This window comes from Peromyscus eremicus, chromosome 19 (genome assembly GCF_949786415.1).
Source record: "Peromyscus eremicus chromosome 19, PerEre_H2_v1, whole genome shotgun sequence".
Classification (NCBI taxonomy): Eukaryota; Metazoa; Chordata; class Mammalia; order Rodentia; family Cricetidae; genus Peromyscus; species Peromyscus eremicus.
This window is the reverse complement of record NC_081435.1, coordinates 68,148,235-68,173,044: the sequence shown is the minus strand read 5'-3', so window position 1 is coordinate 68,173,044 and position 24,810 is coordinate 68,148,235. Positions and strand designations below refer to the sequence as shown.

Below are 24,810 nucleotides of genomic sequence, written 5' to 3'. Positions count from 1 at the left end.
ACATCTCTTACCGTGATTTTCGTTTTATTCATTTCTATGGTTCATTTGTGTGTTTTAAGGCTGTTATTAAATGTTTACAGACTTAGAATTGTTTTTTTTTTCCTTTGTAGTGAATGAAAAGGTTTTAGATATAGTGCGTAGCTAGGTATTTTTGTTTTTCAGTCCTTCATCATCTTTACATTTATTGCACTTAAATGACTTGCCTGCATTTAACACTTGTTCTGACTTTATCTGTCTTACCTCAGTATTTTTGTGCCCTTTTGAATTTGTAGTCCCTTCTATCCTTGTCATTCTTTGTGTTCTGTCGTGTAGTCTCCCTAGAAGTGTTGCCCTGTGCACATGAAAAGCCCATCTCTTTGCTTTTCTTTACAACGATTCAAGGACCTTAAAATAATTGAAGTCTAGCATCCCATGTCTTCTGGTTAAATGTACCCCCACCAATACACACACAGTGGTATTTGATTTGTATTTGGCCCTCCTGTTCTATGTATCTGTTTGTTCTTCTTATTCATACTCAAGGCTGCAGGCAACCTCTGGGGCTTGAACTCCTGCATAGCATCCCGGGATTGAAGGGTTTATAGTGAGTCACCCCGCATATCCAGGACAGACAGAAAGGTGGGCTTGGAGCAATGTTAGTGACATTTACAGATATCCTTAGTGATTAGGTTTGAAATAAGACTTGGAAATTTTTTTAATTTATATTCTTTTTGGTTTTATTTGTAACTAAAACAATGAGAAGCAGCTATGGGTCTGACATAGGCAGCAGTCAATGCTGCAGGCTCAGTTGGATAGTACAAATGCACCAACAAACCAGTGTCCTGCCACCTTCATGTCCTTTCCCCATCTCTTATAGCCCACTGTGCTAGGCACCTTGTTGTCAGCTTGACACAAACTAGGGTCACCTAGGAAAGGGGAACGTCAATTGAGAAAATATCCTCATCAGACTGGCCTATAGGCAAGTGTGTGAGGCATTTTCTTGATTAATGATTAATGTGTAGAGTCTCAAGCAATTGTAGATAGGATCATCCTGAGCAAGTAGCCCTGGTTTGAATGATCGAACAAGCTAAGTGAGCCAGTTAGCAGTGTTTGTCTATAGACTGCTGCAGAACCTACCTCTAGGTTCCTGCTTGAGTTCCTGCCCTGACTTCTCTCACTGATGGATTGTGAGGTGACATGTTAGCCAAATAAACATTTTCTTCCCCAAGTTGTTTTTGGTAATGGTGTTTATCACAGCAATAAAAAGCAAACAAGGAAGGACACTTAGTGATCCTCCAGCTTTGCCCTGGGTGATGCCAGGCACCAAAGCAGACAGACAGACAGGAAGTGTTCTGGCGGAGGAGGGAAAGCCTAGGGTGGCACTCCTGGGTGATGATGGGCACCAAAGCAGACAGACAGGAAGTGTTCTGGCAGAGGAGGGAAAGCCTAGGGTGGCACCCCTGCTGCCTTGCACTACCCCCACCTCCGTCCTCTCCATGCTCACTTGTGCAAGGCACCTGCTCTTGCTGATTCAAAGTGGCCTCTCCCCATCTTTTTGGAGGATTCTCAAGATTTTCTTTCTCGGGTTCTTCCTTTGGGTTGATCTTTTTAAACCTGTCTGGAATGTTCTGTGATATTACTTTCAAGACACTTGTATTTGAGTGGGAGGAAGGCCAGAGGAACCTTTCTTCTCAGCTTCAGAGCATTTCTGGTGGGATCTGGACAATAATTTATAGACTGTCTCTTTTTATCTCCGTCTTTAGGAAAATAACAACATAAAGGTACTTGCCCCATTTTTCTTTTATTTATTCAATAGAGAAAGCTAGTTATTTTAACAAAATTATGCCTTAGGAGGATTGTTGGAACTAAAAGTGATTTCTGTTGTTTTCATATATAAACCTTTTATGTGTTTAGAACTGGGAAAATGGCCCACTGGGTTACGTGCTTGCTGCCTAACCACAGGAGGTGAGTTAGGTATGGCACCTATAACCCCAGTGGTGGGCAGTGGAGAAAGGAAGATCCTTCTTTCCAAAGCCACAAGTGCCAGGTTCGGTGAGAAACCTAGTCTGAGGAAATAAGATTGGAAAATAATAGAGTAAAGCACTCAGTGTTGACCCTTGCCCCTACAAGTGCAGGCGCACACACACACACACACACACACACACACACACACACACACGCACCTTTTCATACATTTAGATAGACTTATAAATATGAATGTGCACATATGCTTCTTTGTGAATATATCTTTGCACATACATATATGCATCTACCAGCATACACTCCTATTTTTGGTTTCTTTTGTTTTTTTTTTAATATTTGCTTATAAAATGATGATAACACCATGATGTCTGCAGTCTTTCGTGCTCTAGTTTTTCAGTGAGCATGTTTAGCATGTTCAACCAGGTGTGCAGAGCCTGACTAGACAGTATTGTAACCTCACCTCTCCTCAGCTTACCACGAGCATGCCCACCCAACACAACACACTACCTTGTGTTGCACACCTGGACCTGCAGTTGTACCAACTTAGCCAGAGGAGTGAGAGGTGGAGTGTGAAGAGCACGGGCAGCTGATTTAAAGAAGTGGTTTATCTTTAATGAATGCAAATTTGTTTTCCTACTACCGAGTTTCCATAAAATTAGGATAGCAGTTCATTTTAGAGTTTAAATGTGCGTTTGGAGTTTTAAATATATGTTATTTGGCAAAATATGGAAATGTAGGAAGCCAAGTGCTTTTTCTTCTTCTGTCCTAAGAATCAGAAAACTTTCAAATTTACAAAAGTTAAGAATTTTTATAAAATTATTAAAAATAAATTTATTAAAATAATGCTAAAACAAAATAATTTTTAAGCTACTTGATAAAATTTACATTGTCTTTTTTGTTTGTTTTGTGAGGTTTTGAGATCATATTTAATTACACCATTTCTGTCATTCCAAGAGTTTTTGTTTTATGATCCTAAAATGAACTTATGTCCCTTCGATCTGTGCATGTCTCCTATATACAGGAAGAAACCGACAGGTTCTTCATAGCACATCAGCACATGTAGCATATGTGTTAGTTACATATAGCAAAAATGCTGTAGACAAAGAGATAATTCTATCCCTTCTGAGGCACACTTGAGAACCTCTTGTGCAGGCAGTGTCTTTCCTGGAGCACTGAGCTGCAAGGGTTGCTTGTGGTTGCAGGAGACAGTTTCTCATTCAGAGTCGGCATATGGGAGGCTTCTCAGCAAAATGCTGAAGACTAGATGGCACAGGTCCTGTCCAAATCCTCACCCTGAAGGCTGGAATACCAACAGTGTTGGTGGCATTGGTGCAGCAGTCCTACCTGGGTTACCAGTAAATTCTCACTGAAGGAAATTTCTAGCAGTTTCTACAACTTGTTGTCAGTTCTGAGATTTTTTTTCCCTCCTTATCCAACAGCTCTTCTTCCTGAGAAAGGGGTTCTTTGTCTCCTGATGAGTTCTCACATTGGAGTAGGTAGCTAAGCTTTACACACTCCGATACTCTAGTGTATTCTGTTATATGCGCTTATATCTGTGTTCTGCACAGTCCTCAGGCTGGGCCACTTCCTTCATCAGGTGTGTAAGGGTTAGCTCTTGTTTTTGTGACCCATATGTGCACACACATCCAGAAAGAACACTTGTCTTAAAAAAGCTCCCTGTATTATTCCCTGTTCCAGCAACCTTTTGAGCATTAATGTTTGCTTTTACTGTGAGTGGAGTATTTCAGTTTGTTGTTTGATTCTTATATGGTCTTTTAATTTAAAAACAAAACAAAACAAAACAAAAAAAAACAGAGCCAGATATCAGGGTGAAAGCTGAAAGATCAAAGAAAAAGAACAGCCAGCCACTAATTCTTACCTCTTTGAAATCTTCAGCCTAAAGAAAGTTCCTGTTTCCTCACACCTTATATACCTTCTTCTGTCCAGCCATATTACTTCCTAGGATTAAAGGCATGTATGCTTCCCAAGCAAAGGCATGAGATCTTAAGTGCTGGGATTAAAGGTGTGTGCCACTACTGCCTGGCTCTGTTTCTCTCCTATACTGGATCCATCTTATGTAGCCCAGTGAGGCCTTGAACTCACAGAGATCCAGACGGAACTCTGCCTCCCGAGTGATAGAATTAAAGGTATGTGCCACCACTGCCTGACCTCTATGTCCAATCTAGTGGCTGGCTCTGTCCTCTGATCCTCAGGCAAGTTTATTAGGATACACAATATATCACCACATCAGTTTTATTTTTAGTTGACAATAATTTTGTATGTTTGCAGGACACTGTATGATGCTACAGTTCTTGCCACATGGCCAGATTTTTTTCTCAAGGTCAACTTCTTGCTTTTCTGAAGAGCATTGTACAGACATTTGCAAGTATAAATATAATATGAATTTTTTGCTTTATTGCTTTATATAGTTGGAATTATATTGAAGATTACCCTTTTACAATTTTTCATCTATGTTTAGCATGGCTCCATAGATTCATCCATTTCTTACAACTTGCCATCCTCATTTATCAATGTACCACTGAGTGTGTCCAAAATCAATTGGCGAACTTTGGGTTGTTCCAGTGTTGCTGTACACATTCATGAGCACACATGTGATCACCCAGCATCAAGTATTAGGAATGGAATTATTTGGCTGTGTTTTGTCTGTGGCTTTGCTATATTTGCTAATATTGCCAGTATTTTGCTAAGTGGTAGTACCAAGTTATCATTCCAATATCAGTTTAGAGCAATGGTTCTCAACCTTCCTAATGCTATGACCTTTTAATACAGTTCCTCATGTTGTGGTGACCCCAACCATAAAATTATTTTCATTGCTATTTCATAACTAATTTTGCTACTGTTATGAATCATAATGTAAATATTTGTGTTTTCCAGTGGTCTTAGGTGACCTCTTTTGAAAGGGTGGTTCAACTTCCCCAAGGGGTCTCAACCCACAGGTTGAGAACCACTGATTAGGAGTTTGTCTTTTGGGAACTTTCTAAGTTCTTTGTCTAGTCTTCCAGACAGTTTATAGTTATGTAGCTCTAACTTTTTCATTCCTGTTCTGCTGACATCTTTCTCTGTAGCTTGATATTTTTTTACCCAGCAATTCTGATTTTTACCTTGTTGAATATATATGAATCTTTGTATGTTGTCAAACTGTCTTCTGTTCTAAGACCATGTTCTCCTCTCACTGTCTGCTGAACGTGAGCATTCTCTCTGTTGACCACTGAAAGTGATCTTGTTCTCTTGTGATGCTAGAACTTTAACTCAGGTTTTCAAGTATTTGAAATGTACATTCTAATCCAGACACACTACTGCAAGGGGAATGGGGAGACAGAGACCAGGGGTGAACTTGGGGCCTCGCCCATGCTAGACAACTGATTTTTTAAATTAGCATATGATAGAGTTTTCAGGTCCAATTTAAAAAAAATAATTGCCTCACCTTCCGTTGTAGAAACAAAACACAACAAAAAAAAACAACTCTTCCCAGACACTTGGTATCATCTCTGTCATGTATACATTGCCTGTTGTGGGCTCCCTTGATCTGTCTTCCACAGACCAAATAGCAAACTAATTAATATGCCTTCAGTATGAGGCAGTGTTTTAACACAGACCTTTCCTCCTTGTGTCTTTGAGTTTTCACTCCTTTTGGTCATGAATCTGCTGTTGCACCTCTTTATATTTTCTCTAAACTTTCTCCATATAAAGATTATACAACTTGTGTTAGAGTAATTTGTAGCCGGAAGTTCCTCTGGTGTCCCACCCAGTCCTACAGCTGCTTGGACCCAAGTAAACACACAGAGGCTTATATTACTTACAAACTGTATGGCCTCATGGTGCAGGCTTCTATAGCTCTTACAACTTAACTCAGCCCATTGCTATTAATCTGTGCATTGCCACGTGGCTTTGTGGCTTACTGGACTTTCACATCTTGCCTCTCCTGGCGGCAGCTGGCAGCATCACTCTCCTTTCTTCCTCTCTCTCTCTAGTTGGAATGTCCCGCCTAACCTTATTCTGTTTCACCATTAGCCAAACAGCTTTATTTATCAATCAGAGCAACACATATTCACAGCATACAGAAAGACATCCCACAGCAGTAATTTATAAATATTTTATATTCTTAAATCCTATTATTTTTTTTTCAAGTTCCCTTTCATTTCTGTTTCTGGTATAAAGAAATAATGTTTATTTGTTACTTGAATCTTACTTTAGTAAAACCTTGTTGACTTTAATCTAGAATCTTTTAGACTTTTATATAACTTTGTGCATTTATTTCTTTTCTTGTTAATAAGCAAAAATCTTGTGTATTATTCAATAAAAGTAAGAATGAAGTGCATTCTTCCTTTGTTCCCATTATCAAAGTTAAGACAGTCACCATCTAAACATGCTACCTTTTTAATAAAAACTCTTTAACATTTTCATTGTTTTTAATTCCTTTTCCTAAAAGTTGTTTTCAAGTCATGATACAATTTTATATTTTCTAAATCTCTTCATGATTCTTCTTGATTAATATGTTCCTTAAATAGATTGCTATGCTAAATTATAGTCATTGACTTTCTAGTATCAAACCAGCTTTTTATATCTAGGGGACAAGCTAATATGGCCATGGTTTGTACTCTGTGTTTCACTAGAGTCCATTCACTTGCATTTTCTGGAAGATTTTTTTCTATCAGTTTAGAGTTTACAAATGATAATACTTTTATAATTTAATAATGTCTTTTCATACCCCCCTTTTTTGCAGTTTAGTATCAAAGTTATATAGGCTCATAAAACAATGATGAATCTCCCATTTCTCATCTCTAAAACATTTATGTTGGTGCTGTCTTTTCTTTAAACACTTGCATGTCAAGAAGACAGTCAGGAGCCTGAGCTTTCTCTGTGGAAACACTGCACAAATTTGCTTCCATTAGTAATTGGTTTGGCAGAGCTAGTTTTCAAGAAATAGATGAACTGTATAAATTTTCAATTTTTTTCAAAAATTTGTTTATGGTATTATCCCATATATGTATAAAGTCTATAATATTGATTTTTAATTTTTTTATTGTTTTTTATTTATTATTTTTGACACAGGGTTCTTGTAACCCATACTAGCTTTGAATTTCCTGTGTAGTTGGGGCTGACTGTGAATTCCCGATCCTCCTGCCATTACTCACATCCAGTGTGCCGGGATCACAGGTTGTGTGGCCACACTCTGCTTCGTCATTTCCATTCTTTAGTCTTATCTGCCCTTCCTATTTCCTTTCTTCTTTAAATCAGTTTCCAAACAACATTGGTAGGTTTTTAGAAATTCATACTATTATCCTTGTGAATTTTCTTACCATATGTTATTTTCTGTTTCATAGTGTTACTTTTTTATTCCTACTTAGATTTAGTATTTTTCTTCATGATATAGATGTTTAACTGATTAGCTTAAGCCTACCCCCTTGAATACATGTATTTAAGTCATTAATTTCTTTTTATTATTTTGGTTATATCTCTAAAGTTTTCATGTGTAGTATTTTTGTTATTAGCAAGTACAGAAATGGTTTGGGTTTTTTGTTGTTGCTTTTTAGACAGGATCTCATGACTTTAGTAACCCAAGATTGCCTTGAACTTAATTATGTAGCCAAAGATGGCCTCAAACTACTGATTCTACCCCCCCACCACCACCATCACCACACACACACACTTCCATCTCCCAAGTGCTGTATTACAGACATTTGCCATGATGCATCTGTTGTGTGGTGCTGGGTATCACACCCAAGGTTTGTACATGCTGGACGAGCACTCTACCAACTGCACTATTCCTCTTAGCCCCGAAATATTTGATCTCCATTGTGACTTCTTTTACTTGTGGTTATTACAGAGTTCTTTTTTTTTAACCACTGAGTTTGTAATTATATCTTTGTTTACGTTAGCTTATTTTCACTTTGTCAGAAACAGTAGTGTTTTTGTTCTTCAGCCACCTCTTAAACTACAGTATTGCTTTCATTGAGTAAAAAGGAATGAACTTTAACTATATATAGCAACTTGAGCATTGCTTTAGTCCATGTGTGCTTCTATAACAAAACACTGAGACTAATATAAAACATCAATTTATACCTCATACTCTGAGAACTGGTCTATCTAGTCAAGATACTAATAGATTCTGTGTAGCAAAGGCTACTCTCTGTTTGCTGGCAGTGTCTTGGGCCATGTCTTTATAAGGTCTTTACATGGTGGAGGGCAGAAAGTCAAAAGGGAAGCAGCTAGCCCTCTCAGGTCCTCTGATAAAGCAATAACATATTCATGCTGAGGGCTGACGTGGGGGGTCCTTGTGAGGTTGCTACAGGGGAACTAAGTGTGAATATGAAGTTTTAAGAAGACAGAAACAGCAAAACTTTTTATCACAATAGATGGAGAAAATAAGATAGCCCGTGATAAAACCAAATTTAAGTAATATCTATCCATAAACCCAGCGAAACAGAAGGAACCAGAAGGAAAACTCTAACTTAAAGAGGTTAATCACACCAAAAAAAAGTCACAAGGAATAAGTCCTAGAATAGCAAATCAAAAGAGGGGAAAGACACACATACACACACACACACACACACACACACACACACACACACACACACACAGCAACAACTAAATAACAGGAATCAGTAAACACTGCTTATTAATAACGCAATACTAATAGTTCCTCACCCCAAAAAAAGAGACAGACTCATAGATTGGTTTAGAAAACTGGATTTATCTTTCTGCTGCATCCTTATCATCAAGGATGGATATCACCTCAGGGTAAAAATCAGAAGGGCCAAAGAAGCAGGCTGGTGTAGCCATTTTACATTTGACAAAATAGACTTCAAATCAAAACTAACAAGAAGACATGGGGAGGAACACTAACATACTCATCAAAAGAAAACTCCACCAAGAGGACATTTCATTCTTAACATCTCTGTACCAAACCTAACTTCATAAAACAAACACAACTACAGCATAAACCACAGATTGACACTCATACACTGATAGTGAGAGATTTCAGTTCCCCATTCTTGCCAAAGACAAGTCGTACATACAAACAAAAACTAAACTAAAGAAATGCTGGAGCTGACTAAGATTATAAACCAAATGGACCTAACACATATTTACAAAAACATTTCTCCCAAACACAAAAGAATATACCTTCTTCTCAGTTCCTCTTGGAACTTTCTTTAGAATTAACCACATACTTGTACAGAAAGCAAGTCATAACATTCACAAAAAAATTGAAATAACACCCTGCATCCTATCTGACCACAACAGATTTAAGCTGAATATCAACAATAACAGAAAGTTTACAAACTCATGAAAACTTAGTAGCACACTAATGAATGAAAAAAATGACAGAAATTAAAGACTTCCTAGATTTGAATAAAAATGAATATACAACATACCCAAACTTATGGCATATAAAAAAGGTGGTTCCAGGAGGCAAGTTCATAGCACTTGGTGAGTACAAAAAAATTTGGAGAAATCTCATACTAGTAACTTATTAACAGCACACCTGAAAGCTCTAGAACAAAAAGAAGAGATCACATCCCCAAAAAAGTAGACAGCAAGAAATTAACAAGTATGAAATTAATAAAATAGAAACAAAAAAATAAAAACAATCAAGAAACAAATAGCTGGTTCTTTGTGAAAATCAATAAGATTGACAAACCCTTAAAACCCTTATCCAAATTAACCAAAAGGCAGAGAGAGATTAACAAAATTAGAAATGAAAACGGAGGTATAATAGACACTGAGGAAAATCCAAGGACTCATAAGGACATACATACTCCACCACAATGGAAAATCTAAAAGAAATGGATAATTTCCTCAGTACATACCACTTAACCAAAGTTGAATCAAGATGAGACAAGCATTTAAACAAACCTATAACCCCTAGTGAAATAGAAGCAGTAATTAAAAATGTCCCAACAAAAAGAAAGTCCAGGCCAGATGGTTTTAGAACAGAATTCTACAGACTTTCAAAGAAGAGTTAATGCTAATACTACTCAAATTGTTCTACAAAATAAAACAAAAGGAACATTGTCTAGTTTGTTTTATAAGGCCACAATTACTCTGAAACCCAAACCACATAAAGACCCAACAAAGAGAATTACAGACTAATTTCCCGTATGAACATAAAATGTCAAAATTATCAATAAATGCATGCAAACTGAATCCAAAGACACATCAAAAAGATAATCTACCATTATCAAGTAGGTTTCATCCCAGAAATGCAGAGATTTTTCAACATATGTAAATCAATAAATGTAATCCAACCTATAATCAAACAGAAAGAAAGAAAGAAAAAAGTGCACTCACCTCATTAGATGCAGAAAAGCCCTTTGACAAAATACAATACTTTGATAAAAGTCCTGGAGAGATTAGAGATATAAGGGATATGCCTAAGCTTAATAAAGGCACTTTATAGAAAGCCCGTAGACAACATCAAATTAAATGAAGAGAAGCAATTCCACTAAAAATCAGGAACAAAATAAGGTTATCCACTCTCTCCATACCTATTCAATATAGTACTTGAAATGGCTAAGTATTATAAATGGCTAAGATCAATAAAACAAGTGACAACTTGTATTGTTAAGTATATGGAATTAGGGGGATGCTCATATTGCTGGTGGGAGTACAAACTTGTACAGCCACTATAGAAATCAGTGTAGTGGTTCCTCAAGAAGATGTGAATTGATCTACCTCAAGATCCAGCTATTCCATCCACCCTTAGGCATATACCCAAAGGATGCTTCATCCCACCAAAGAGACACTTGCTCAACTGTGTTCATTGCTACTCGATTCATAATGGCCAGAAGTTGGAAACAACTTAGTTGTTCCTCAGCAGAAGAATGGATAAAGAAAATGTGGTGTATTTACAAAATGGAGTATTATTTAGCCATTAAAAAAGAAGAAATTCACTGGTAAATGGATGAAACTAAGAGGGAAAACACAGAGTAAGGTATCCCAGACCTAGAAAGGGAAATATGGTATGTATTCACTTATATGTGAGTGTTAGCTGTTAAGTAAGTGATAACCAAAGTATAATTCATAGAACTAGAGGTTAGGTATGGAGTGACTGACTAGTTAGGGGACAGATAAATCTCCCTAGGAAAGAAAAATAGAAAGTTTTAGGTGAATAGGGGGATGGCTGGAATAGGAAGATCAGCTGGGGAGGGAGAAGGACAGGGAAGAGAATTTGGGGAGAGACAGCTAAAATTAAGGGCCATTTGAAGGGTAGTATGGAAACCTAATGTAGTAGAAGCTTCCTACACACACACACACACACACACACACAATCTAACTGAAATCACCAAATGATGAAGACAGAGTCACATTAGCCATCTCTTGTCACCAAATGGGTCTTCCAGTACCAAGAATGGGTTCCATCTAATTGAGATTTTGGCTCAAAGGGTTGTACAGTTCTCTCCAAACAATCAAGACTGTTGCCAAGACTATAGATTGCTTTCCACAAACTAATGGCAAGTCCCCATTGCTGAAAACAACACATACACAACTTATTGAATGTGGAGAAGTGGAGCTGGTGCCTACATAGAGCCTTCACCAGTACATGCAACATCTTTGGTACAGGAGTGTCCTCTGAATGCTACCAAAAGAGAAATATGAATACCAACCCAGCTACAAATACTTGGCTTGACAATGGTATTCTGCCTGCAAGATATGTTAGTGCAATGGAACAAAGTTTGTGAGAGTAACCAATCAGTTTCTGATTTGACTTGAGACCCGCTCCATGAGATGGAATTCATACCTGGAACTACTTAGGTGGACCAAGAACCTGAGACTAGATTGCTCAGGGACCTAAGGTAAAACCAAATACTGCTCTTCTTTTTTTTTTAAAAAAAAAAAAAAAGTGGAAAAGTAACAATAAAATGATTCCTAATGACATTCTGCCATACTCATAGATCAGTGTCTTGTTCAGCCATCATCAGAGAAGCTTCCTCCTGCAACAGATGGGAACAAATACAGAGACCTACAACAAGACATTATGCACAGAAGGATAGACCTTGGAACATGCAACTCTGAACAGGATGTATTCATCAACTCTCTCTCCTCAGGGCTCAGGGAAGCCTGTGGAAGAGGAGGTGGAAAGAATATAAGAGGCAGAGGGAATGGAGGACACCAAGAAAACAAGGCCCTCTAAAGCAACATGATCAAAGCTCATATGAACTCCCAGAGACTGAAACAGCATGCACACGACTGTCAGGTGTCTGCACCAGGTCCTCTGCATATATTATGGCTTCCAGTTGATCTTTTTACGAGGTTCCATATTGTGCAAACAAGTGGGTCTCTTTCTTGTTCCTTCTCTTGGGCTCTTTTTTCTCTCTGTATTGTCCAGTTTCAATGTGTTAGTTTTTGTTTTATTTTTGTTACTTAAAACCTTGTTTTGTTTTGTAATGAGAGACAGGAAAGGAATGGATCGGGCTGTAAGGGAAGGAGGGAAGACCTGTGAGGAGTAGATGGAGGGGAAACTGTGATCAGGATATATTATGTGAGAACAAATTTCAACAAAAGGAAAAAAATAAAATGGAAAGGAGCTTAGAGCTATCCAGTACACACATTTAATTTCAGCAAAGCAGTATATTGTAGCTGGAAGTTTTCCTGTGTCCCACCTGGTCCTACAGCCACTGAGACCCAAGTAAACACACGGAAGCTTATATCAGTTACAAATTGCATAGCCATGACCTATAGCTCAATTTTCTTGCTAGCTAGCTCTTATAACTAAACTCAGCCCATTGCTATTAATCTATATGTCACCACGTGGCTTTACCTGTGTGCCATTACATGATGCTCCCTGGACAGCAGGATGGCATCTCTTCCACCTCTCCTTTCTTCCTGTCTCTCTCCTGGATTTCCCACCTGCCTCTAATAGGCTAAACAGCTTTATTTATCAACCAATTGGAGAAACACATATTCGCAGCATACAGAAAGACATCCCACAGCACTTCCCCTTTTCTGTCTAATCAAAAAGGAAGGTTTTAACTTTAACATAGTAAAATTACATATAATAAAACAGTTATGAAGCAAGAATTATAGTTATAATATCTAGTCTATTTGTATTTGGCAAAATTAAAGAAATATCGATGTATAAAGATATATCGATGTATACCTAGAAAACTTAACTAACATGACTATAAGTTTATCATGGATGACTAATTATTAGTTTGTATTTCTTAATTGTACATTAAAATTTTAAATAAGCTGCATAAACATACCTTAAACAAGAGTATAAATATATATACAGTATAACAAAATTAAATTTGTATCAATAAGCTAAAATCCATAGCAATGTAAAACATTTTAAACAAGTTACTCTTTAAAAGTAGATTCAATAATCTACCCTTTTATCCTATCATATTTATATTATCCCCTTTTCTTTTTTAGAAAGACATTGCATTTATAATCAACCCCCTTTAAATAAAACTAAACATTTATAAACAGTACTTTGGGAATTTGGGTGTAGCTTCTCATACTACTTCCTTCTGGATGGGAGCGCTGGCAATCTTATGGGATCCTGACAAAATTAAAAATTATGGTCAAGTCCTTACTGGAGTAATCTGTAATGCTGTATTCTCTGAGCCAGTTGCCTTGAAGCAGTTCTGGATGTTGGAACATCTGGAGACCTCTCAGGGAGTCTTAGATGATCAGACCATATTAGCCTGGAAGCAATCCACAGGTTCTCATCTTCTGTGGAAACAAAAGCAAAACCTCTTTTCCAAAGCAACATATCATTAGACACAAATTTTGAAGTCAAGATACCTTTAAAAATATATATATTGGTTTAACTCAGCAGCCTTTATAATCAAATGTCCATCTGTAGTTAAAAATCCCAAAGACAATATAATCCAGACTCTTTGTGTGATTTCCATCTTTATGTGGCTTATTTTTTATATTACTTTTACTGTCTCTTTAAAGACTTTATTTTTTTTTAAACTATCAATTTCTTTATATAACTGCATATATTCCTTTTTCTCTCGCCTGTTCACTCCCCAAATTTAGTTCCAAAATTAGTCATGTGCCACAACACTTGGCTTTATGAACATTATTTAGATCTTTTACATTTTCTGCTTGTAATGTTGTACGGTATATATTTATCTCTAAACATTTTATAGTTTTTTTGCCATTTAATTTTGATTATCATTGGCATATAAAATATACATGGCTCGTATATTTTTGCCTTAAAAATAAATTATAAGGAAAAAGGACAAAAACATTCATGCCATAGCAGGTTGATAGCTATGTTGAGTGTAAAAGCTCAAAGTCAAAAGCTATGCATTGTATGATTACTTCACATAGTTGCAAAATTGAAACGACCAAACAACTCGGTGGTTTTGGGTGAGATAGTATAGGAAGGTGTGAGCTGTTAAGGGTCACCTGTAGGAACTTCCCAGGGGTAGTGGACATCTTGACCTCACACATCTGTTTTGGATGTACAAAACTTAACTGATTGTTTATACAGGCTGCCAAGGCTCCACTCAAGTCTGTGTGATTGATTTGCCAGTCAATTCCCAGCTTCGAAGAAGTTACAGAAACAAAACACAGTCATGTAGGTAGAGTTTTCCTGTCCCAACTGCATGCTCCCAAACAACTGGCAGCCACTTCCCAATAACTGACTTGGAGGCTTAATATAAATTATTAATGCTTGGCTGATAGCTCAGGCTTGTTACTAGCTAACTCTTACATTTAAATTAACTCATATTTCTTATCTATGCTTTGCCACGTGGCTCATGGCTTATTTCTTCATTTTCTGTGCATACTGCTTCCTCAGCAGCGTGCTGGTTGATGGTTTCTCTCACTCCTCCCTTCTTTCCATCATTCTCCTATAGTTTGGTTGTCCTGCCTATAATTTCTGCCTGGCTACCTACCAATCAGCTTTTTATTAAACCAGTCTGAGTGACACAGTGTACAGAAGGATTATCCCACAGCACAATCAACCTGCTTCCTGAAAGCTCTTAACGCATCTGAGGCGGAGATCTCAGGCTAAGAGTTTGCACTGTTGGGCACACACGAACTGTTGTGCCTGGAGCAGAACTCTACCTGCCTACCTTTAGTTTCCTTTCTTCATTCAGTGAAGTTGGTCATCAGCCCCACTTGCACATACCTTCACTTTCTACAGTTTAGTTTCACTTACCATGATCAACTGTGCTCTAAATTTTAAGTGCTCAGTAAAATACTTTGAAAAAGACCACATTCATGTTACTTTTATTATAATATATTGTTATAGTTATATTTCATTGTTATTGTTACATACTGTGGCTAGTTTATAATTTAATTTCAGTAGATATTACATATCAGAAGAAATACAACATACCTAGAGCTGGTCTAGTCTGTGGTTCCTAGTGTCCTCTGGGGATGGAGTAGAAGAATGGCTGGACATAAAATAGCACACAAAGCACATGCCTTTGCTTCTTTGTGCCCTTTGCCCTGAACTCTTGCTATCCTCATTTTTCTGTGTCAATTTGAATTTTAGTGTTTGAATGATTAGTGTCTCATGTTTGCAAATACATTTATTGTCTCATTGGACTTTTAATTGGATTGTGGTCCTTGTAAAACCTTTGAACGGTGTATTTATTTGTTGGATTCTGCATGCCCTGGTCTGTGTGTGGAAGTCAGGGAACGGCTTGTGGGAATTGGCTTTCTCCTTCCACCATGGGTCCTAGGGATCTAATTCAGGTGCCAGGCTTACACTACAAAGACTTTTACCCACTGAGCCATCCTGCTTGACCCAAGGTCTTCTTTCCTTTGAAACCTTGCTCGATCACTGGAATCAAGTCAGCCTTTAGTAAGAGATCACAGAACTGACATATGTTAAAATTAGAAACTGATACAAGTGACAGCTAACATCAAACCTGTTAGCCTGACTTCCTCCACCTAGAGCATAGAAGACAGTTGCCAGAATTTTAGGAGGATGAGCTGGCAGGAGGTCATGCTAACTAGAACATACACATTAAGCAGAAAGGTTGGTCCAGGTTGACATTTGCTAGTAGGCAGATTGCTGGAAACGGTGATGCAGGGTTTCAAGTTCTAGACCTGGACTACACATTTAGCTGGGCTTGGTGGCACAGGTCTGTAATTCTAACAGTTTAGCTACTCAGGAAGCTGAGACAGGAGGATAAAGAGTTCAAGACCTACCTAAGATATAAAGCAAAGTCAAGTCTAGCCGGGCCATTTAGAGAGACCCTGACTAACACTGGAGATATAGCCAGTGACTATGGATATAGCTTGTAGTAGAGCACTTTGAGCGCAAAGTGCGGAGTCATTCACAGGTATTTTGATTCATCTAAGGTTAGAGGTCCCTCAGGCAGCAGTGCTGGCCCAAAGCCCAGAAGGGACTCACCTGGTCCTGAGATGACAACATTAGCTCTGTTATTCTTGTATGCGGCAGTTCGTAGCTTTTATAGGAAAAGGTTTTGATTACGTTTGGTAATGTTCTGATGAAAGTGGCTTCCTTTTTTTTTTTCTCAAATTAGAATTGGCATGTGAATTATTTCAGGTAGATTTGTTCCCCAAGGAGAATTGCATGTGTTTCTCAGGTGGGCTGGGGACGGGCTCACCTGGCAGTGATAAGTGCTGAGGTTTAATTGTAACAAATTAGAGCTTAAATATAGCAAGCATCCTGGGGCCTAAATGGAATTGTATTGTGTATTTTGGGAAAAATGCACTTGAAATTTATTCAGACTCTGAGTTTCTTCTTCAGGTATTTGTAGCTGTGGGATTAGACTGTTTGAACAAAAATAAGTTGTCATGAAGGCAGTCTTACAACTTGAAATCCACCTCACATTTCCTACAATTACAAAAATAAACATTTTCATATACGTTCCTGTTGGCAACATCTCTGAAAGACTACTAGTCATCTGAGCTGATTCATCTTTCCTACTGTATGATAGTGGAGTCATGGTTGTGCCCTGGCCCAGTGAACCATCTGAAGACAAATCACCACGTTTTACCTGGAATAGGTCTGTGACTAACAGGGTCACAGTTGCTAAGTCGGCAGTAGAATGGACTTGGCAATGCATCTGGTATCTGTTACCATCTAACATGTTTCTGTAATCACATGATTCATAGATTACACAGCGTGTCAGAGTTGGCACCTCCCTAGATAAAGGTCTGTATAGTCAGGACATTACTAAGTAAAGTCAGTGTAGTGATAGTCATTATTCTGCTACCATAGAGTATGAGTGCCTTAGAGGCTTAGCATTAAAAGCAAATTATTCCTTTAGCATTTGACCAAATTCACAACATGAATCATGGCACATGTGGAACTGTAATTCCCTGTGTGGGAGTGTTGTCCTATTTGAGACATTTTACTGGGTCATTTTTGGTGATGATTTGTGTTCCATGCCCCTTACACCTTTTTATCCTCTAAAAGATGTTCATTCTCCTCTGCCACGAGCAACTACTGTTCTGTGTGTTCTTCGAGGGATGTTTGTATTCAACTTTAAATGGCCCAGGAGTAATTACTTACAATATGGTATTCTGTGAACTAATACATTCTTATAACTCTTCAACAACATAAATTGTTCATGGTTTGAAAAGAACAGTGCACATAAGAATCTTAGTGAGCTTCTTTGGTTCTTGACACCCTGAGGCTGGTGACAGACTATAAGCTGAGGACAGAAAACAATGCAGGGTGACATTTTCCAAAACCTTGACCAAATCTAAGAGAACCAACACACAGGCAGATGACCATGTTTTTCTAGTGTGCAGGGCTCTGAGCCAAGTGATGAGAGCTATGAAAACTTAGACAGCTGTCTAATCTCCCTGCTGTGTTTTGGGGGTATCTTCCCGTACTGGCCCACTTTACTGGCTCAGTTCTTCCCCAACTTCTGCCTGTTTATTTCAGCAAGGGCCTATGGTTACTTTATCTCTCTTATTCATGGAGAATCTGTTTGAATAGCCCAAATCAAATCAGAATCTATGGGAAAATGTTTTTTGCATTTCTTCTTCAAATGCCCCCTTCATCCTAAATCCACCTGGAAGGGTTCTGTGATTTCACACTGTTGACACAGTGTCCCTCACACTGCTTGGTACTTAGCATTGACTAACTCAGCAGCTTCTCCTGGATCCTGGGCTGCAGACCCACACAGTGGCAGACCTGCACTGGGCCTCTGGCCCTTCCAGGAACGCCGTTTTCTGCCCTAACCCTGCTTAAGGACTGTCGCCATCTGTTAGTTTGCTTCACTCTTAACAAGGCTGTGAGTAGCCAAGAGATGGGGAGGTACTGGCTGGAGAGAGATGCACAGGTAATGCCAGTTACCAGTTTTCCTTCCAACTCAGGTCATTCCTGTGATTTTTTTAAGGTGGGAACCCTACAGATAAATTAATGAAGTTATGCTAGTTTGATGCTTCTTAATTTATACACTTGCCGTTGACTGATTCCTGAATATTGTTTTTCAAAGGTGTATTTATTAATAGGTTGAACCATATGAATTACCATGCTGATAGGTCATAAATGGTTGATGAATAGCACTTTCATCCCCATGGCTGTCTGCTGAGTTTCCATGGTTAGAGAGAGATGAACATGTTTGAGTTGGCACATAATAGGTGTGCTGAGACTATTTCCTCCAGTGGGCAGTTTTAGAGTGTGTTCTTATATAGCCACCCTTTAATTAAAGCTTGGGAGACATTCCAGAGGCCATCTATTATAGTCTGTTACATACAGATGTGAAATAGGTAATATTACAAAACATGAAATATTTTTAAAAAATCAGTAAGAAGCAAAGTGCCTATTCCAGATGCCTCAAGACCCTTTTCACATATTTTCTCACAGTAACCTTAAGCATATGTGTTTTCCTCTTTATGCCCACAGTACTCTGTGTGTTGATGGGCTACTTAGAACCACTTGCCTGCTTCTCTTGTAGCTCACACTGTAACTCATATGAAAGGAATTATCCACCCAACTATTACCTGTAAACATTATCTAGAGTATAAAATCATGTGTTCACTTAAATATACACAAATCATTTATTTTAAAGTCTGAAATCCAGTGTTATTTATTTCTATAAAAACTAAAGTATGCGTGTAAGTCCATTGATCGTGGACTGTTATATAGGTCTGGACTCACTGACCATCATGATGGTTTCACTTGGCAGTCTGCGGGTAAACTTGGACATGGGCAAAGCAGCATATGGATGGATGATTATGAAAGATGAGAATATTCCTGGGACAGTTGTTCGGACCAGCACAATACCAGAGGAACTTGGACGCTTGGTGTACTTACTGACAGACAAAACAGGTACTGTTCACTTCTGTTTGTCTTTCAGTGGACCAGATAACATCAGAAATACTCTGTTTACACATGATATGTGTCATAACTGAGTGCTGGATTTGTAGGTTTCTAGACCCATTTCTTGAAAGCTGTTTAAATGATTGAATCTCCATCCTTTCATACCTTCACTATCTTGACAGCTAGTGAAATGTAACTTTGCTGTAGCTTTAAGTGACTTATTTTTGTATTTTGAATTTTATAGAATCCCACATTTTTTTCTCACAGCTACTACATACCTCTTTAGTGGCTGAAGAACAAAATGTATATTTGTTTATTGTAGGATGATCCTTGAGTTGTTAGAAGTTATATAAATTCAGTGTTTTAACAATAGCACTCTCCAGTAAAGATTACTACATCTATTTATCCCATTCTGTAGCTCCATTTTTTTTTTTTTTTTTGGTTTTTTGGTTTTTGTTTGTTTGTTTTTTCGAGACAGGGCTGTAGCTCCATTTTTATTTTGTCCTTATTTGGTATTTTTTTCTGTTACAGAATTCTTAATCTATAACATACTAAATAAATGATAATGATTTAAATTTCTAGTGTTAGTGAACTAGAAAGAAAAGCAACATACATAGCATAATTAAATAAAATATGTCCCAAACACAACATTCAACATCACCTGTGATTAGTATTAGTTTGTAGTTAGACTTGACACTCATAACATTATTTTACATTGTTATAGAATGATTCCCATTTGCAAAAAGATAAGACGTAGAAGTAGGTGTATAATCAGGAAAGAACACATATTTACAGATGTGACAACCAAGGTGGTCAACTGAAAACTAGTTAAAATATTAAATCACCAAAATGGCAGGTTGCTGGTTAAAATACTCAAAACAGCCTTTAGGTGTAGGTGAAAATAAAACTCCTATTCACGGTAACATGCTTTTATCAAACTGTGGATATGAACCTAAGGACCTGGATGGGTGTGTGGAAAAAGTGACATTCCTGAGAAATGTAACTAACCATTTGATAAATATGAACTCCGGATTCTGTAGGTGTTAGCTCCCATGGAGAATTTGAAAGTTTAGTGTAACCCAGGGTCCAGTTTGGGGATTTTTATTTGGATTTCAGTACAGTACCAAGTGGAGAAAATCAAGAAGGGATGGATGGTGCTTGTAAGTACAAATGACTCACTTAGGACATAGAGGTTTCTGCTTCAGGAAACTAGACTGAGGAAATGGGTTAGGAGTTTCCTTTCCCAATTCCAGTGAGCAGACAGGAAGTTACAGAAGATCTCAGTCTATGGCAATGCTAGGAAAAGGGAAAAGCATTCCAGAATTGAAAGATCTGGAGCAAGGAGGTCACTACCAAGCATACTGAAGCTCCAGATAGCTCCTAGGATGAGCCACACAGAGGGAGGAAGAACTCTCCATACCAGAGTCTGGAGAGGAGGTATTGCACAGCCAGTATGCTTAGGCAGGCAGGTGCAAGTATCCACCAGTGAAGTGTGTGCACTGCTGTTCAGGGTTCCTAGGCATCCTTTGTTCAGGAACCAGTCCATTGGAGTATGGGAGGAGGACTACATGGTAGAGTTACTTGAAAGTAGAATCTTGGGGGGGTGAGGAAACAGATGCAAGCAAATTGAACAAAGTTACAATGATGATATTTAAAATAAATCATAAAAGAATATCGGTTCTTTACTGTCAGCAGCTTTGAAATGAAAGCAATAGAACAATTCTCTGGGAAATATAAGCCATTAAATCAGACCCAGAAGACATAGCTTTTATCACCTGAAAAATCTCTTTTTGAAATTTTCACATTTATTTCTTTGGTGTGGATGGTAGGCACATGTGCATGCTACCTTACAAGCGTGGAGATGGTGAGAGGACAACTTGCGGAGTCAGTTTTCTCCTTCCACCATATGGGTTCTGGGGACTGAAGTCAGGCCACTGGGTTTGACAGCAGGCGCCTCTATCTACTGAGCCATCTCGCCCCATCCTAGAACTATTAAAAATCATCTTCAGATCTCCTAACACTGGCCCAAGATAATTTTATGGTATTTTTATCATTATACTTTGTATATATAAACTCGCTTATTAAGAGACAAGACAGTGGAGAGGACATGTTATTGTTAGAAAACAGAAGCCAGAACAAGATGAGGAGAGAGCAAGACAGGGAAGGTAAAAGTGTCTCTCTTGCATGTCGGTGTAAAATTTCTGAATAAAGTGCCAAATCTAGTAATGTTTAATATTTAAAACTCTGCACAAGCTAAGGAGAAAACCACAATGAAATATACAATAATAGATAAAGCATAACAGGTTTGAGACATTTGTTAGAAGTCATTGCCCATCTATGATTTAAGAAGAAAAACTCATAATAAAACTTGAATGCATTGAGATGCCTTTTACTTTGCTGTTTAAAGCCCTGTGATCAAGAAAAATACAATGTGTGAAGCTCTAGATAGATGTGATCCAGCTGCAAGGCTTGTTTAAATTTAGAAATCTATTACTATAAATTACAACATTGCCATAAGAAGAAAAAACCCAGGGACCCCCTCCAGTTCAGTAAAGCATTTGATGAATTTCAATTCAGTATTTCCACATATGAAGTTCATTAGCAAACTAGAGCTGAGGATGAACTGTCTTTATTATAGAAAAGGCTACTCCCAACATATAATCTATAATATGTAGCAAGTATTAACACTTACCAGTAGGATATTTAAAGCTTTTCCCCAAGTCTAGGAGCAACAAAAAGATAACATAGTCATTATCATACTTGGGGTACTAATTCATGTCGAAATGCAAGGAAAGAGTCAAAGGTTTTTGAGTGAGGCAACCCAGATTCAGAAGGACAAGCATGGTATGTACTCCCTGTAAGTGGATACTAGATGTAAAACAGAGAATAACTAGACTATAACCCATAGCTCCAGAGAAGCTAGCTAACAAGGAGGACCCTAAGAGGAACACATGGATCTCCCTGGGAAGGGGAAATAGATGAGTTCTCCATGAGTAAACTGGGGATGAGGGGTGGGCAATGGAGGGTAGGGGATGGGGATGAGAACATAAGGGAAAGGGATGGTCGAGCTGGAACAGGGATGGAAGGGGAAAACAATGAAAGAGATACCATAATAGAGGGAGATATCCTGGAGATAGAGAAACCGGGTGCTAGGGAAGTTGCCAGGAATCCCCAAGGATGACCCCAGCTTGGACTACTAGAAATAGTGGAGAGGGTGCCTGAACTGAACTGGCTTACCCCAGTGATCAGACCGGTGAAAAGAAAACAGAGCTTTTCTACAAAGACTGATGGAAGCAGATGCAGAGATCCACAACCAAACACCAGGCAGAGCTCCAGAAGTCCAGTCAAATAGAGAAAAGAGATATTCTATGAGCAAGTGCATCAGGATCATGCTGGGGAAACCTGCAGAGATGACCAACCCAAACTAGTGGGAACTCATGAAAGTTGGATTGATGGCTGTGGAGCCTGCATGGGACTGGACTAGGCCCTCTGCATGGCGAGACAGTTGTATAGCCTGATCTGCTTGGGGGCACCACTGGCAGTAGGATTAGAATCCATCCCTGGTGCTGGCGGCACCGCTGGCAGTAGGATTAGAATCCATCCCTGGTGCATGAGTGGGCATTTTGGAGTCTACTACCTATGATGGGACATCTAGTGCAGCCTTGAGGAAGGAGGAAGGGCTTGAACTTGCATCTACTGGATGTGCCTCCCAATGGGAGGCCCTTGCCTTCTTGGGGGTAGGGAGTGGGGAGTAGGTTGGGAGGGGGAGGCTAGGGGATGGGAGAAAGGAAGAGGAGGATCTTTGATTGGTGTGTAAAGTGAATGGAAAAAAATTTCTTAATTAAAAAAAGAACCATGACAACTAAAAAAAGAAAAGAAAAGAAAAGAAGGATGTAATCCTAGCTGCTTGGTGGAAGGGTGGGTGTTGAGGCAGGAGGAATTGCAAATCCAAGGTCTTCCTGGACTACATAGTAAGTACAAAGCCAGACTGAGCACCTTAGTAAGACCCTGCCTTAGGAGACAAAGTAAAACATGGCTGGACCCATGGCTCAGTGGAGGGCCCAGCCAGCATGTAGAAGACCCTAGGTTTAATCCCTGATACTACCAAAAAATAAGTACCTACTACTAATAGTAGGTACTTATTAGCAAATAACACACATAGAAAATCTAATAAATTTCTAGATTAATATAAGAATTGGTAGGTCATTTTAGCAAAACTAATCTAGAAAAATCTATTGTGTTTACAAATAACAAACCAGAAAATTTTACAGAATAATGTTCAATGACATAAAGTTAAAATCATTAATGTAATTGTCTTCCCTGTGGTTGGAGAATATATTTTCTATAGTGTTTGACCTTTCTCATTTCCAAAGGCTTACACTTAGGCAGAGTATGCTGGAGCTTGGTGCAAGGCAGAGGCCCTCTACTCAGGTGTGGGGTTGCCCTGACTGCTCCTTCCTACCAGCCTTTCCTCTGACCTCATGGATTGAGGGGAAGCTTCTCATTTAGTTGGTGTTCCCTAGGGGAATGTACCACATCTTCTACTTCCCTCAAGAGCTTTTCTTCCTGTTTGTTTTTCAAAGTTCACTTGACTACCACCAGTGGTGCCAGACCTTCCGTGGAAGTCAGAGGGGAGGTTGGAGAGACTGGCTAGATGAGGAGTCCAGATGTCTGAGTAGGATGGGCACTGGGAGTCTCTGTGCTATATGTATAGGCCCTGAGGTGCTTTGGGTATTGGAACCAGCAGTAGTGTTGATAAGCAAAGTAAGTACTGACCTGAATTGTCCTAGTCATTTCCACTTTCAATGTCTGTTTTTGGCTGACTGCTGTTGTTAATATGTAAATGTTTTGTGACTCTCTCCTTAAAATGCTGATTTCCTTTTTTTAAAAAAAAAAAAAAAAAAAAAACGAGGATGAGATTCTTAATTACAGTTGCCCATTTTCCACTGTGAAATTTCAGTTCATTAGGTAAACTCCTGAAACCCAAAGCTCCCTTCACTTGGTGCTGCTTTTGAAGCTAAACAGTGCTTCTCAGATACAAGCAATGTTAGTGTTTGGGATTAGACGATAACAAATCCAAAAGACGAGAGAACAGGAAACAGTTTTGAATACATAGTTCTGCAGAAAGGGAGTCACATAGATGAAAAGCAAAAAGTAGCATTGACCTGGCAACAGTGGCTTTAAAGGGACCACCACCACTGCTCAGATCCCCGTCTCGCTGCCTAGGACACAAAGCCTCATTCAGTGAAGAATCTGGGACCTGAGCCGCCTCCTGCCCCCTTTTCCAATCCTAGGCTCAATCAAGTAGAACTTATTCTAGCTCTCAGAATCCTGAGACAAGCAGGCTTCAGCCAGAGTAGTGAGGAGTTTAGTGTCTACAAACTCACCTCACCTTGAAAATGGATCACAATTATCTATTTCTTACATTGGTGTGAGATTTAAGAATTCTGGCAGAACTGTATAGAATGTACTGGGGAGCAAACAAGTTGCTGTCACAGCTTTTCACTTGTTTGTTTGCTTGTTTATTTGTTGAGATGGCTTCTTCCTCTGCTTCGTGGGCTGACCTGCAACTCATTATGTAGCCCATGCTGGCTTTGAACTCACGGTAGCCT

The 24,810-nt window shown here is 38.6% G+C and overlaps 1 protein-coding gene across 1 annotated transcript in view; it reads left to right on the top strand.

The window, feature by feature from the left end:
* The window catches only part of Atp9b (ATPase phospholipid transporting 9B (putative)), a 220,255-nt gene that overhangs the window by 132,651 nt on the left and 62,794 nt on the right, over positions 1-24,810 (top strand). The window contains 3 exon segments of the mRNA XM_059246365.1: positions 6,223-6,266; positions 8,194-8,202; positions 19,065-19,207. Coding sequence (XP_059102348.1) covers positions 6,223-6,266; positions 8,194-8,202; positions 19,065-19,207 — 196 coding nt within the window.